Raw genomic sequence first — 17,791 nt, 5'->3', positions numbered from 1 at the left:
TCATGTAGCAGTTATATTTCTAATAATTAGAAATAAATGAATTCTTATGTTAAAGCTAATGCCTTCACATTGTAACATTCCCCGTTTTCCAGTGCAGATAAGACATTTACAGCCAGCTGTGTCGTCGCTGTTAATTACTAAACTCCTCGATATAGCCAGATGGTGGATCTTTTCACCTGGGTGGTTTCGCATCTGTTCATTAGCGACTACAGTGAAAGACCACATGTGAGAATTCCTCGTCCAAGAGATATTGATAGTACCTTCAAAGAGAAAGGGGTGTCCAAACCTCTGGATGCTAAATGTTTCTCATTGTGAAAGGACTATGATAACTCCATGTTCCAGAATAATCAGTTATGAAAGGTGCATCACTAAAAGGACCTTCCCACGACCGACTGGCGCCGCTGAGGGAGCATATTGCTGAACCCCGATTGGCCGAAAGAGAGCACAAATGGCCAATGTAAATTAAGAGGCGGAGATTGCTTATCGAAATAAAGTGCGGGGATTTTTTTAGGGAGAGTAGAAGAAACGAATTGCAGGCAGACTTTTGGACTACGCCCACGGAGTCCGAGAACTACCCCTGAAGTGGTCGTGTTGACTAACAACCTGTGAGTTCAATGTGTTGTTGGTTCTCCGTGTTGATGGAGAACTGAGTTTCAAGATAAACCTTCGACTTCGACTGTTGTGTCTCCTACTACAGGTGTAAATAACTATTTATTTAACCAAGATTAGAACAAGTTGTTCTTTTGCATATATAGGGCTGTAAAATAAAGAACTGTCAGGAAATTCTGCTTCGTTATTTGATCAGTCTAGATCAAGACATTACAACATGTTCAAAAAATTAAATGCGCTTCAAGTACAAAAATCGTTTTAAATAATTGTGTAGTCAAAGGATTAAAAAAGAAATTCCGATTGACAGTTTATTTAGCATAAATATATTCGTTTATACACAATAACATTGTCTGTCACAATAACAACAGTAAATAAATGCATTTAAAAAAGTGAAAACGAATACAAATCAGAAAGTTTTATTTTATATGTTTGAATGTTTCATAAAAATAGCCATCAGTGTTTACAAAAAACACCTTAAAAATGGCTATAAAAACAACACAAATCGAAATAGCTTAAACATATTTTTGTAACAAATGAATACTAAATTACCTTTCCAGCGAATTTTATTTCTTTTTCACACTTACAGCATGAAAACACTATAATGTGTACAAGTGCAAACAGAGACCCGGATGTAGCACAAACACATAAATATTTACAGAGAAAAAATAACATGATGATCAATTAAATGGCATGCTCACAATGTCAACATTTCCCGCGTTTTGTTTACAAAAATTAAAACATAACCTATCTTGTCTCTATGACATTTGTTATATAAATAAATAATTATTCTGCGCATCGTTTAAATTTAAGTGTTTATTCATAGGATGTTTCCCGTTCATTAATAAGGCAAACAAGCTGTAATATAGCCGAGTGGAGAAAACATGTAATAGAGAAAATGTTTCTAACATGTTTTATTTTATGGTTCCCCTTTTTTTTAATAAGAAACGAAAATAATGCAAAAAAGTTGTGTTCTAACATATAATAACGAAGCATTAAAAAGTAAACTATATTTACCATGCCTCCATTTCAATTCAAAAAATACTTAAAGTACTTTTTAATCAGTTTTACAGGTTTTATTTATAGGAAATAAGTAACTAAATATACAACACTACAAAGTTCTTGTGATATTTGCAAATACATATTATTCTGTTTTCGTTGTTTCACAGAAACAAAAATTAAATTAATTAAAAATTAGGTACTGTCAATTGTAACGGCGACTAAGAAGTGACAAGAAAAAATTTCGACAATTTCGACGATTTCAATCGTCAAACTATATAGAATACGACTCGCACATTCTAAATTTTTCGTAATAAATAATAATGCACTTGAATATATTTTTATAATTTGGCGAAATTTTTCTTGGAGCCTTTTGTTTGCCGTTAAAACCGACAAGTACCAAAATATAATTTTGAAACCGAAAATAAAATGAACGAGCAGTGCTTAAACATTTACATCTATTCAATTCCTTTTTAAAACTCTTAAGAATATTTCTGCTCTACTTTGATTCGTTTGACTGAAGTTACATTTTTCATCACTCCCCCCCTTCCTCCCTTGGAATAAAAAAGTTCTCCTAAAACAATAAAGCAATGTAATGCTAGAATTTCAATTTGGAATATTTCGCCAAAAATACTAATTGGCTTCTATAAATATAATTTCGTTTTCGAATGATATATTATGATATACTATTGTTATATAGGAGGTAGAAATATTCAGAATGAAATTGGAAAAAAAAATATATTTTCTCTTTTTATTCTTTCTCTCTTGCTCTCTCTCTCACACACACGCAAAATGTGATCAATGAATTCACAGCCTTGTCTTCAAATAATTTCCCATCAGAATATAGAAGACTAGATAATCGACTTCTGTTGCCGTTTTTACGCTCACTTAAGGGGGAAAAATCTCCTTCACCCCTCTAGTTAGTCACATATTGCCTATCACTATATTAAGTAATAAGCTATCCCACTATAGCTTAACTATAACTAGATAATGGTTATAATGGATATGACTATCACCGCATTAAGCACTTTTATTTCGGTAAAAGACATTTATGGAGTGTGCTGATGATATATGTTTAGACTGAGAAATGATAATTTGTGTGGATGATAGATACTGGAAATGTGGTTATTACCTTCCTCAGATGCATACAGGCTCTTAGAAGAAATTGAGAGTAAATGCTGACTAATGTATCAGGACCCGAATCAGGATTACTTTTCCTCTCCGGAGATGAGACAATGACAAGCACTATCTGCCATAGTTAAATTATTGAAGTTAAATACCATTTTTTGTAGAGCATTTGCGCAATATTTTTTTATTTCTCATGAGTATTGTTGATATTGAAGTATCCATTAAATACAGGGCTGATCTTGAACCAATTGCTCCCAACTAGACCCTGCTTTAACAGGGCTCCTTGTCAGGCTGCAGTATATTCTCGACTCAGTTCAGTGGTGAAATTAGAGAGATGCTGGCGGAATGCGTAGCTTAGCCACTATTACAAGAAGGTCAAAACTTAAGAATTTAAGAACTCGTTCCTACCTAATCTTAATGTCCTTAAAATACTTTTAAAAAATGGTTCCAAACAAATCTGGGGAAAAAAATAATGCAGACAGTAATCTTCTTTGCTTTTTTACATCCCGGTTTTAGATCCTGGATAAATTAACTTTTTAAATAATTTTTATTCAATTTTTTTTCAGACTATTAATGAAAAAAGACAATTCTTGTATAGATTACAATAAAAATAAAATAATATACAAAAGTCTAGAAATAAAAAAATTAATACATCAAAGTCAATTTCAGTCCGTGTTATTTTTCCCAGACAAGATTTTTATTCTTTAGATTAAAAAAAAAAATCACTCCAAATTTGAAAAATATGAAACGATGGGAGGAACCTATGATGCAAGTTTCCTGGAAATGAGGATATTGTTTCCAAATGGGCCTCGCACCTCATGAGGTCGTTCTGAACTGATAGATTAAATATTTATGTTGTGTGTCCTTTTATTTAGGATCTTTCAATGCAAAGATAACCCTCAACTTCATAAGACACATTTTCAATTAGCAAATAAATAACTTTCTCCATGGAAAACAGGACATTATTATCAAATAATAATAACTAAAATAATTACCAAGCAAAGATGCTTCCTCGTTCCAACAGCAGTTGCTATGACATAACTTATTCCATTTTCCTCCCAACTGCCACGGCATTGAAAAGCTGGAAAATTATGAATATTTGTTAAAATAAGTGATAACAAAAAGAACTTAAGTCAAAAGAAAGAAATTTTCAGCACATTATACTTCTATCCTCATATGTATAACTAGTTATACTGGAACATTAAGTAATCACAAACCGACTAATTCGTCTCACCCGTAGGCACAGGGATAAAATTGAATGTCCAAGTTAGTTAGTTAAGTTATATTAATGTCCCGTTGTAAAGCAACACTAGGGCTATTTTTGGAACGGACCTCGTCATTTTGAACCGCGGTCAGATGACGAGGACGACACCTGAGCTGGCACCCCCCTCTCCACACCACACCATACCAGCGGGAGGATGTTTGGCACTGAGGGATTTAACGTGCAACAGAGCCCCTTACAAAACGGTTCTTCGGTGGAATCGGGTCTCGAACCTGAAACCCTACGGCTTACAAGCCGGGACCTTACCATCAGGCCACCGCGGCCTACTGAATGACCGAACCAACGCGACAGCAATGCTGGCAGGAATTGCGGTTGAGTCCTAAGGGTCATCAGCAGCCACGGTACAATCCTACCCTTAAAAAGTACGCCCCGTTTTCGATGGGAGGTAGCCAACTCCCACCCCTTTCTGTATCCACCAAAGCGGCAAAAACCAACCACCATATCGGAAGCTTCTCATCTAGATTTTTGAGGTGCTCTCCAGTGGGAGTGGAACATTAAGTAATCATGACTTAAGTTTAATTAATTAGAAAGTATTTGCTATTTGATTAATTAGAAATTTTATTAACTGTGATAAGAAGTCGCATTATCTTTTACATTTGCAATCATTCACTTGCAATTAGTCTAATGCAGTGTATAAATAGTACAAGTTTAATCATATACAGTTATTTAACCACGAAGAAATGTAATAATAATGATGTAGAAAACGTACCAAAATGAAACAGTACAGTTTATTATTTTAAAGTGGGAATTATCTTTTTAAAAATTTAAGAACAACTTAATTTAAGAAATACAAAAATGGGCATGTCTTTTCTTTCTTGAAATTTTTTTTCTATTCATTGAATAAATATAGTTAATCAAAATTTTAATGTATACAGTGAGTAGCGGTGGTAAATGACGTCAGAGGCATATTTTTTCAGCGCTTAGACAACATAAGTGGCTTTGCAAGTGCAAACTGCACCCCAGGAACGATATTATTTTTTCGTCCTTTCGTCTTTTTTTGAAATAGATGAAAGTGCTACATATACGAAATAACATTTTACCTCTACGGGACGCTCTATGATTGGCTTCTGGTTTACCAATATTTTTCCACCTCTCCCCAACCGATCATTACGCCTCAGAATAGATGAAAGTAAAAATTTAAAAAAGAAGCTCATGTTTTTGACTAATTTGATATAGTAATAAATTGCATATAAACATAAACAAGAATGAATACAGCATGATTTCTTGTCTTTTATCTAATCATGCAGGCTATCATAACATTAGCTTAGAACTTACATTTGGCTTTCCGTTCTGTGGCACAGTCCTGTAATAACTCCATCTTGTCGACAGCCGAACACCCCGAGGTGAGGGTAGTGGTTCCCGCACAAGTCCAGAATTCTTCCGTGTTCAGAGAGATCAGTCTGGACAGGTGTCTGGAATTGCCCTCCAACGAGTAGATGCCAGCTATTGGACATTCCAGAGAGCCATAGGATTGAGCTGTGGAAAGCAAAACATTAAGATCAGACGTCCGAGGTGGTATACTATTACAAACTCCAAAAGAGAGCGATATGTTTAGAGACAAGATGCAAAGACCATTTATTTTTTCAATCTCCGATTTTTTTTTTTTTTTTTTTTTGTCGTGTGATTATTTAAGCCAAATTTTTGCGCAGTAGCTTCTGAGGGTAAAGACCCCTTAGCACCCGAGGGCAGAAGTCTGACTTCTAGCTCAAATGAAGATAGCACACACACACTCGCTTGCACAACCCCTTTTTATAAGGGGGCCTCTTTCACGCACCTCACAGAGAGAACACAAGGAAGAGAACAACCATGCCCGAACCGGTACTCGAACCCAGGACGCCGAGGTCACAGGGAAGACGCTACCCCTATGCCAGGACGCCGGCTTCAATCTCCGATACACCATAAAAAAGATAAGAGTGGACAGCAAAATGAATTTATTGCCAAAACTTATGTAGGAACATGATTACTTTTCAACTTAATCGTTGTGGAGATTTCGGCATTTGTCATATCGACGGACAAGATTTCCTATCTTCTGTTCGAAGATTGTTTACTATCAATGGTGTGAGATGGGTGCTAACATTTCGTTAAAGTTCCTTATTAATTTGGAAGTTCTTTGAACTATCTTTTTAAAAAGAATATGATGCAGAAATTAGTAAACATTTACCTTCCAAAATCGCAATATAAGCATACTGGGTGAGCAACTCTGCCTAGGATTCCAGCACTCTCCTTTTATTCTGTACCACTTGATCAACTCGTTTAACAAAATCTTTAGCAGCGACAAATTTGCGCTTTCTTCCTTTATCAAAAAGGTGGGTTAGAGTCGATTAGTTTTTGTCTTTGTCATGCCTTTCACATAGTTGCCCCGGCCACTTGGTAAAAAGAAGATGAAGTGAAGAGAGAGGAACAGTTGCGCGTCAGTGTGAAGCTGATATCGGTAAGAGTGTTTGTTGGTAGGAATTCTGATGGGAACTCTGAGAAATGAGTTTAAATTTAAATTGGAATTTAAATGTATATATACATGTAAATAGTTATAGATTTAATCCTTAAAATTTACTGGTGCCAAGGCAAGCGACAGTGAATTTAGAATTGTTTCGGACGCCAAAACTTCCATGCTAATGAGGAGCTTGAAAGGAGCGGTAAAATTCGTCTTGCATCACTGATGGCAACGCTCTTCGAAAAACCGGAAACCTGGTCCACTGATATGACAAATGTCAGAATATCCACGACGATTATGTCGAAAAATATCTATGTTTGTAAATAATTTTGTAAGCATTTGCCACATGAGTGGACAAGATTCCAATCCCCTCTTTGACGAACATTGCTGGTAGTGATGTGACTAATGGGACGCACTGATCCTTGAAACTCTCAATAAATATGCATTGTTTAAATTTTCTTTTAACGAAAGAATATGGAGAAGAATGTCTAAACATTCAAAATCTCATATCGCATAACTAGTTTAGCTTAATTATATTAACGACCCGTTTTAAGCAGCACTAAGGCTATTTTGGGACGGACCTCGTAATTCTGGACCAAGGTCAGATAATGAGAACGACACCTGAGCTAGAACAATCCTCTCTAAACTTCCGCACCACACCAGAGGGAGAACATTTAGCCCCGATGGATTTAACATGCACCAGACCCGGTTATTCGAAGACTCTTCGTTGGAATCGGACCTCGAACCTGGAACCCTCATATTCTAAAGTAGAGACCTTTCCAGCAGGTCACCGCGGCCTCGTATTACTAGTAGCAACGTCTTTAGAAGAAGGAATCGGAACCTACTCCTTAGATAAAACAAATGTTCGAATTTGAAGGCGATTATGTTGAGAAGTAACCACGTTCACGCATAACACCCGATACAAAATTCATTTTTTTTCTATTTGTCTTTTTATGGTTCAATGGTGATTGAAATAAGTCAAGCTCTAGTTTTTTACTTGACAAACTGGATACATACTCGTGAGAGTGACGATTTCTGATGGATTGAGTTCGAAATTGACTCCAAGGCACGCATCCGAAGCAAGGGGTGATAAACGATCTGCAATAAAAAATAAGTATCATTTAGAAAAAAAATTATCAAGAATATCACACGAATGAAAAGGTAAAAATTAAGACAGTAATTGTTTTAATCACTATACAGGATGTCCCTGAACTCATACGCCAAACCTTAAGGAAAGGTAAAATACATGTAAAGAAGCCTTTTTTGTATAGCAATGCGGGGTCGGAATTGAAAAGTTTTGGTGGAAAAAGCAAAAATGTTGAAGAAATGAAATGAAAGCTCTTTATTTACGTAACATTACAACAAGTACACAAATGCACCACCAAGAACAACGATACAGGCTTGATAGCATTTAGTAAGCGACTGGCGTTCTCTTTCGAGGATGTCTAGTATTTCACCAACAGTTGCAGCAGCAGTTGAAGATTTTTCAATGAGGTCCTCATCAGAGTCAAATGGAATCACGTAGATACTGCATTTTGCCGCCTTGTTTGTACTTACTTGTTCCACCTACACTTTTCATTTCCGAACTCATATTGCTATACATAAAATACGCTTCTTTGTATGTATTTTACTTATCTTTAAAGTTTGGTCGATGAATTCAGGATCACCCTGTATATAAACTCATATTAGATAAACCAGAGAGAGAAAGGAAAAGAAAAAAAAATATCTCTGAGAAGTTTGGTGGAAGAAAAATGAGCTATACAATTGAATTCTGTGATCTCACTGCCATAACAAGGGTAAAGGCCTCTCGACCTTTTTATTTATTTAGCATTTAAAACTATATCAAAGTACTATATTAAATTCACGGTTTCGTCTCATACCTAACGTCTATATCTCATGTCCGCTCATATCTAATAATCGAACCACCTATTTAATTACACGGTCCCATCTTTGGTGCTCTTAACTATAGTAGAGAACTGGTAATCTAAACAGACAGATAGCTCGGTACATTTAGATAGTAGGTATGAACCATAGGCGATTCAAAGGGTCAGTTTACATCCTCACCGTTCTTGTGGAATGTTCCAGAATTCGGTTATTGGTGTAGAAAGCATGCGTGAATTTCATCATGAAATGCTAGTAGTGGATTAATAAACATATTACTACAGAGGTGACCAATCCCTTTCTGTAATCCTTACTACGAGCACTAAGAAATAGTATTTAGTACCAGCGTATGAGATGATAGATGATAAATTGTGGGAAACCCCCGGCCATCAGCTTGGCAGCGGCGACTGTTTCATTGCTAAAGCACACTAGATCTGACAGTTTTTGAATTAAACTGATCAAACAGACAAACAGAGGATGAACTTATAACCTTCTTTTTTTTATTCATTTTTCCTATTCAATTATTCCTATTCTTGTTCCATTTAATTAATCTACTAATTAGTATGTTATTTATTTAGGGACTGAATAACTTACCAATAAGAAAGAGATAACGCAAACCTAATTAAATCCGTATTTTTACTTTTCTAAATAGGCAATTCCTTAAACTGTTCAAGGAATTACGACCATTTTTATAAATATGAGCCACAGATTATCTCAAATATATTAGCTTTTATTTTTATACTTCTAATACTTTTCATAGATTGAACTAAAATAAGACAAAGTGGGCAGTATCTGAAAGAAATATGTATAGTTTAAGATGATAATATTAACATTTTAAATTGATGACAATGTTAAATCTCTGATTTGCGACATACTTGATGAAAAAAATCATACAAAATGCGCAAAGAGCAGTCCTTTAAATCAAAAATGTTACCTAATTACTTCTTGAATAATAAATGCTTAGTAAAAAAAAACTTTTTACAATTAAAATTATGATTTAGTTAAAAATGAATCAACATTTCAATATTTTTCTCAATTATTTCAAAGCACACTATTACACAAAATCATTTGTATACTACGTTCAAACTAAATATAATAAGGTTTACAACGATATTAATTTTATTTTAATGAAACTAGTATCCTTATACTTTTAAAAAGTATTTGTAGCAGCTATTACAACAATGATTATTGCGCTGCGTATTGAGTTGATATTAAATCTATTTTTGAAGGGACTATCATAGCTGCTATATCTTTATCTTAATAATGACGCATGCGCATGTATGGGTGTGCTGGCGTTCTACAGGCTAGACACTTGACTACAGCTACCAAGCTCAATAAATGTATACATGGAAGGTAGAAAATGTGCAACTAGGGGAGATTTTTGTTTGAAATTTTAATTAAATAAAAATTAAGCAATTTCCGACATTTTTTGCAATAAATATTAATAGCACAGACCTATAATTATTAACATCCGAAACTATTAACAGGAACGATTACGATTTTTACATTATCCTAAAAATCAACAACTTATCTTTTCAATGATATTAATTAAAAAAAACATATTATGTAACTTGCTATTTTTAATCAATTTTCAAAAAAATATTTTAAATATACTTTCCAACAATTTATTTCACACAAAATAAAAGTAAAATTTATCTTGTACAAGCACGTTAAGCGCGCATGGGAAAAATTAGTTTTTATTAACGAGTTGCCAACATTTTGGCAAAAACATAAAACTTCTCTTGTTGCAAGCAAAACCTAGAAAAGTATAATTTTCAGCACATGTCTGTTAAAAATGAAATAAACATGAAACACGATATTTTCTAGAAAGATAAGTACATGAAAAAAGTTTCTATGATCTTCTAAAATATCTATATAAATTATTCCAAAACTCTGTAGTATTTAAGGTAAAATTTGTTTATATATACATAGGATGTTCTAAATTTGAATTTGATCTAAATCCTTTTGAAAGTAAGACTAAAAATTGAATTTTATGATAACTCATAATTTTTTTAATAATGTTTTGAAATACTACATAACTTATATATAAAAAAATTATTTTGTAGTGTACATAAGAGTTCAATGCAGAACGATTCTGTTTTTTTGCACTCATATTAAAAAAAAAAGATTTGATTCAGCAAAAAATGTTTTTATATTAATTGCAGTTTAATCACTTCTGTTTTAATTTAAAGTTCAAACATTACGAAAGCAGACAAAAAAAAAAAAAAAAAATCAGAAGGTACGGAATGCAATGAACAGAACAGCGTAAGTCTTCTATAATGGAATGAGTTATATGACTATCAAAATTTGAAGCTTAAAAATATTTTGCTGAAGAAGTTATTAAGAGACCATGTTACATAATGTATTTAATTGAAAATTTTAACAATTATTAATCTCAGCGATCCAGTTGGTCGCAAAAGGCAGCTAGCAATTAGAAAATAAGAAATACAGAATCAAGAAAAATGATTAAAGTCTGAAACGCTATCATGTTTTGGACAAGAGGATCGAATCCCCGTTAATTTTTTTTTTAATGATTCAAGTAAGAATTGATGCAGTATTACGTAAGCTGAAATTGCTTCGAAGAAAATGATAGGAAAATACTATAAATATTATATTATAATTATATTTGAATATTACATACATATTATAAATATTATATATATGTTAATGTTTTCTTTAAAAAGTTAATATCTTGATATGTACTCCGAGAACAACAAAAAGTTAACTAGATTTCTCGAATTAATAAACAGATGTTAAAGTTAGCAATTAAAAAAAGAATACTTACTAGTCGTTTGTAGTTCCACCACATGCGGGGCTCTCTTGTGAATCCTTAAGCAGGCATATCCACTATTACTAAGGAAAAAAAAGTTAAATTTTTAATAAGCAAAATATGAAGAACACACATAAGATCAGAAGACAATAAAACAAAGATTGTAAGATCAAAAATTATTCTGCTTGTGTGTTTTGCAACCAAATTTTCAAAATGTTGTTATGAAATTGATATAAAAGCATAAAACTCAGCTTTTTCAGCGACGGTTGTCATTATTACTTTTTAGTGTTGTAATTTTGTTGCTTTTTGCCTCGCTGATGATACAAGATCATTGAAAATAAATATCTGGAATACAAATTCGTATTATTAAAAAATAAGAACAAATTTCCATCTTTATTGTACAAGTTCGCAAGTTTTGCACTAAAAATTATAACTAAGTAAGCTTCTAAGAACTTTTTTTAAAAAATATATAAAGATTTCAGTACATTTTGATATAACACAAGTTGTAACTTCAAAAAACATAGAAATAGATATAAAACTTTATACTTATCTCATTATTTTAATACTAAATTCTTGAGCACGTTACGCACATTTAAATTATTATTTTTTTGTAACAGAAGTGTTTTAACTCAGCATTTCTTCTTCGATAATCCTGTATTACAGAATTCCACACCTCAGTTCTACATTTTGATCGTTATATCTCAACAATACCTCTTAACATACGTCAAAGAAAAGTCTGTAAAACGTCGAAATCATATTAGAAATTCAATTATTTTTCACTTGTCATGTGCATTAACTATTTTACAGTCCTTATGGAATCTGAAGCTTTTATTATTTTAAACTAGAAATCGGTCCATTTTCTCATATAATACAATTCTATAAGAAAGCGCGATCCCAAACTCTTGCTGTTCTAAATATTTCATCAGCTAACATTAGAATGATGATAAATTATGCAATCAAATGAGCTTGATAAGTTGATCAAATGAGCTACGAAATTCTGTTTCCCAGATTTGTAAGATATTAAGAAGATTTAGATGAGATTTCTGTACATGTGTCGAATCGAAGACATAAATGATATTTTGATTTCTCCCAATGTTTGCGGTATTTATTTGAATTTATTTTATGATGCCAGTGTATTTTTGTCCCTTTAATTTATACAAGAGTTTATAAATTATTGTTTTATTATGAATAGTTTTAAGAATTAATAGTTATAAAATGAATGAAGGAAAAAATGTTGCTTGCACATAAAAGCTGAAAAAATATTTTAATCGAGAAATCAAAATGTATTGTTTAGATCATTAACTAACCATAATGATCACCGTAGGTTACAATTTAAACCATTATACAATACCGCGATTGATGATGCAATTTATCACATAAATTAATGAGCGCAGGAACAATTTGCAAACAGCCAATGTGTTAAGAATCTGTAGTTCTGTTTCTCTGCGTAGTTAGCTTTATAATAAGGAAGAGAGTTTTACAGACATTTTTAATGGATGCTGATTTGATGTTATATCGATTATCCCTAACTTTGAGAACACAAATGGTTTTGGAAAATACAAGAATTATGGTAATATCTTTATTAGAAATCGAGTTCCGAGGATTTTTCTGGCATATTAGACAGTCTGTATCCTATATAAACGCGAGAATTTAAAGTAAATTAAGGCAGAAAATTCTTTTTTTGGATCGTTGATTGCGGGGCGAGTTTTTTAGCTGCATTCTGAGCGAAATCATACTATTGGACTTGTTTACAAACGATTTGTTCTTTGCGTTATGTGCTGATGATTTTTGAAAGCACTGTTTTTATCTCTGAGTATGTTTCAGGTGTGTTTCGTGTTTTCTTCTGGAATAAAGCGTAGGCATCCCTAACCATTGTTGGACTTTTTGTAACGTATACCAACAAGATGTTACGTAATAAATGTGTAGTCTTAAATATATGAACAAGCTAACAAGATAAAAGTACAATTTTTTGCAGCATTAAAACGTAATTTTAAATCATTTGGTTTCTGCCAAATTATTTAAAACGTTGCTTGCTATCATAAAAAAAACAAAAAAGTATGCTGGTTTCATCTGACAACTGAACGTTTGAGTGGAATTTGAAAGCAATCTTCATTTTTGATGTTTCACCATATTTTAAAAATATTTCAATATATATTTATAAAAAGATTTTAAAATGATTTCTCTACTAAATTGTTCACATTTTTTTCCCCAAATAAGTGAGAAATTTAATTTTACTCAATAATTATCTTTAACTTTCGGAAAATTAACTTTAGATTTCGGTAAATTTAAAATAAATTTACTGAAATCTATGCTTAATATAAAACTGTAAGTTAACAAGTTAAAGAACTCTGAAAACTGATAACATCAACTGAAATTGATAATAATCATACAAAATGACGCGTTCACTATTTAACAAATTTAAGAGGATTGATATATACAATTGCGATTTATAATGACAATTTCAACTACATCAAGATACAACTACAGAATTTTAGATAGAAATATCTTCCAATTTTAACACAGCTAAATTTCGAAACTTGCGCAGTGTCTAAATTACCATTTATGATTACTATTTCTTTACAATTTGATATTCCCTCCCATTTACCAAAATTACAAATAACCGTCTCGAAATCTGAATCGTTACGAAACCTTTTTCAGTAAACAACACTAACTCTTATATCATCCTTTTAGAAACAGCAAATAGAATCTTTTCCGATACGAAAACGGGGAAATGTAATGCGAAGCAACGAGAATTCGTGATGGCGAATTCCGAGTGTTGTAAATATTTCATCAACAAATATCGTAGTTTTGATTAATTATGCCATCAGATAAGCTTGGGGGGCTCCTTTCCAGAAACTTCTGATTGCACGTCCAGTATTCGATCTTAAGAAGACTTTGATGAGTTTTCTGTGCATGGCGAAACAATAGTCTAAATGATATTCGATTTCGCCAATGTTTCCATTCTGTCTGTGTCTTTTTTTTTTTTTTCTTATGAAACATCTGTGCATTTTTATATGTCCAATTTGTCTCGTCTTCTGAATAATGCCGATTACAAGCACATCTCTACTAATAATGCTAGAAAATGCATGTTGGCATTCTACAAGCCGAATGATTCGATTTAGAGCTACAAATATGGAATAAGAATACTTTGTAGGCTGAAAATGTGTACCTGAAATATTTGTTTTTTGAAATTTTAATTAAAACTTTTATTAATTAAAAATTAACCAAGTATTTGGTCTTTTTCCGTGGCAACTTCCGAAAATAATATTCCAAAAAATTAATTTTTATATCATTTTAAAATTTAAAAAAACTGTCACTCTAGTGATACTAATTTATTTGTCAAATAATTTTTTCTGAATTTTGTCTATTAAAAAAAAATTTTTTTTGTATAATTTTTGACAACATATTTTTCCCTGCTGTAATGAAGTTCAAAGGGTTTTCAATGTTTCAACAATTATCTTATCGCATGATCTTCGATTAGTGAAACTTATAGAAAGCTTTTATTTATTATTTGCACAATTTATATGAAGAATAAGAAATTACAGCACCGCGAAAGATCACGTGTAATTAGGAGATAAAATGCCCAAATATTTACACTTTTAGCAGCAAAATGATGTTGTGGAACTAGATTCCACCAAGATAATTCATTAACACAATAAACAGAATGGAATTATTAAAATAAGATAGTTTTGATGTCTATCACAATGTAGTGCAAAAAAATATGTCGTTGTGGGAATAATGAACATCTAGTTACGAATAAGGGATTTGATTTAAATTAAACACACCCAATATTCTCAGCGAAATAGTAAATTCTCCAAGGCGGCTGATACGAAATACACAGTGCATCTTTCCTTTAAATATGGAACGATTAAAGACGTACAACTATTATTTCACGATGAATGCATTGCCAAAATTATAATTTTTAAAATATTATCAGCTTAAATAAAATGCAGATTTTAAGCTACTGAAACTGCTATTGAGCAAATATCATATTTATAGTTTACATCTTTTGCTTGCCTCGAAATCAACAAATTTGTAAATCCTCTACCATATTGTTTAAAACAAAAGTTATTAAAACCGTCTTCTTAAACCTTTGTTTAACTTAATTTGTTACATGTTTATAAAGATAGAATTTGGTAACAGATTCTTGACTCACTTCTTGAAGTGGTAATTTTCAAATATTCTACGGTTGAATATTCCGAGAGACAATATACTCTTTTAATATTTTCCGATATTACTTATGATTAGTTTGATTGAATTTTGTCACCATATTAGAGGGGCTATTTCTTAATCACATTGGTTACTGAGTTACATAATTTATAAATATGTGGCGTATTTTCGTAAACTTACGTTATAGAAACTACTTGTAACAATATATTTTATATACCTCTTACAGATGTAATTAATGATAAAGTAAATTTATATGACGTTACAGAAACCGAAACTATACCAACGTGAAGATACAGATCAAAATATACAAATACAGAAATTACTTGTTTCATTTTTGTCATTTATCGATTGGAGATACTCGAACCAGTTGCAGTGACGACTCAGAGGTGGAATTATTTTAAAAGCTTGATTTTCCATTTTCAAACTTGTTTGACTGTTTTTCCATATTAAAATTTAAGTGAACAATTAAAATGCAAAATAATAATTAAAAAAAATCAAAGAATAAAGAAAATGAATCTATTAGTAAGAGATACGCAAGCTGGGGTTGCACGAAGATCAACCTAAACAGAAAGTACCATGCAATAAATATGACAATACTTAACTAAACTCAGTGGCACGACAGCTTATGTGGGCCAAGGCCTACAGTGCCCATATCTGCCTTTTTGACCGAGATGTCCCTGAAGAAGTAAGGGACGTGTGAGGATAGAACCTGGGACCTTTAGGTTAGCAGTCCAGTAACAATCCGATTTTACCAAAACAGCTGTTCGGGTAGAAGCGCTATTACTGGCTTATATGCAATTCACGACAGTACTCTCCCTCCAGTGAGTCGAAGGGGAGACGAGCGATACGGATGTTGAGTGGTGATGTATTGAGTTATTATTATTAGTAGCTGTTGTCTTAATGGGCCTGTACCCAGTTTTGAATAGCGCCAAGCGTTATGGCGAGCGTGTGTGGGTGCTGATGCGCCAAGTGCGTCTGGCGACTTTGGGTTGCTGCGTCACATGAGTCTGATGACTTTGCTGCGCCAAGTGAGTCTGGCGACTGTAGCTGCGGGTACATGGCGCCACAACAGCTGTATGAAGGTTGGAGGTTCAGCGTCCGAGGTCACCAATTTAGAGATGAGGGACGCGCTAGGATAGAACCTTGGACCTTTAGGTTAGCAGTCCAGTAACAATCCGATTTTACCAAAACAGCTGTTCGGGTAGAAGCGCTGTTACTGGCTTATATGCAATTCACCACATTCCTATTAGATGGTCAGCCTAATGCAACCCCCAGTATTTAGTTTCCAAGCATGCTTGGTCCTCAGTTTATCCACCCACTGAAGGGATGAAAGGCTGAATCGACCTTGCCCAGCAATAGTTGAATGCAAAAAGGCTCTCCTATAGAATTTAATGATAACTGGACTGTTCTGAAAGCAAACCGAATTTTTTCGTTAGATGATATTTGGCTCCTATATCGCATTCACATAGCTAAGACTTAAATTCTTCAGCTTTAATATATTCATTTCCTTTTATAAGAAATTAATCTTCGAAAAAACATATGCCGATAATATTTTAAATTATAATTAAAAATTTAAAGCAAATTAGAGATAAAAATGTTAAAGAACTGGATTTTAAGTGTAGTTTTTGTAGCACTGTTCGTTTCTGAACTAAAAAACTGGTACTGGCCAGATGTACGAGAATTTTCTCATAATATTTTTAAAAATTTTATAAAGACAAAATTAATATTAATATTATTTTAATTATTAAATGTGCTTGTTTCAAAAATATATACTTAAGGCACCCTGATAACGTTTAAATTGATATAGGGACAAGCTTTCTTCTTCCGTCACAAAAGCTTGCTGATATCTGCTTTCCGCAAAATGTACTCAAATAATAAAACAAGTTAAACTAATTTATCTGTAAATGATATAAAAACAATGTCTTACCATCCTGAAGTAACGTGGACCACAAACTGTGCGTAAGTTTTACTACTGCCGCTAGATGGCGGCACGGTAGAAGCACCGGCCACGGAAGAGTAGTGGTGATGCGGCGGTGCTTCCTGCGTGCAGACCACCCTTTTGACCACATCTCCCGTCGTGGCGTTGGACACTCGGAAGGACCCGTTTTTGTGGCTGATGTCATAGGCCAAGCGTCCGTCCAGCCCCCTCCAGTGGCGATACACAGTAAACCACTCGGGGTAGTGGCACTTGGCGTGAGGATGGTTGGCTGAAGAAAAATCAGAATAATGAATGAATAAAGTGACTTTAAATATTCGAAAATGGGACTGCAAGAAAATATATAATCCTTTAAAATGACAAACAAACGAGAGAAAGGGAATTGAATGACGAATGCGTGAACTCCACACCAAGGACAACAAAGAAAAACGTCATTATATGGTGGAATTTATGATGAATTAAGACACTACTAAGCATGTATATCATCCCTTTCTCGTTACTTAAATCTGGTTAAAACGTCATTGTATGGTGGAATTTATGATGAATTAAGACACTACTTAGCATGTATATCATCCCTTTCTCGTTACT

General features: G+C 33.1%; 1 protein-coding gene across 1 annotated transcript in view; it reads right to left on the bottom strand.

The window, feature by feature from the left end:
* LOC129975204 (uncharacterized) overlaps nucleotides 1-17,791 on the bottom strand; it is a 439,639-nt gene that overhangs the window by 11,025 nt on the left and 410,823 nt on the right. The window contains exons 8-12 of the mRNA XM_056088192.1: nucleotides 17,195-17,474; nucleotides 11,113-11,180; nucleotides 7,464-7,544; nucleotides 5,291-5,491; nucleotides 3,729-3,814 (exon numbers count right to left, since the gene is read on the bottom strand). Of these exons, the coding sequence (XP_055944167.1) occupies nucleotides 3,729-3,814; nucleotides 5,291-5,491; nucleotides 7,464-7,544; nucleotides 11,113-11,180; nucleotides 17,195-17,474 (716 nt within the window). The remainder of the gene's footprint in view (nucleotides 1-3,728; nucleotides 3,815-5,290; nucleotides 5,492-7,463; nucleotides 7,545-11,112; nucleotides 11,181-17,194; nucleotides 17,475-17,791) is intronic.

This window comes from Argiope bruennichi, chromosome 7, assembly GCF_947563725.1.
Source record: "Argiope bruennichi chromosome 7, qqArgBrue1.1, whole genome shotgun sequence".
Classification (NCBI taxonomy): Eukaryota; Metazoa; Arthropoda; class Arachnida; order Araneae; family Araneidae; genus Argiope; species Argiope bruennichi.
The sequence above is the reverse complement of the archived record's forward strand: the minus strand, read 5'-3'. Positions and strand labels throughout refer to the sequence as shown.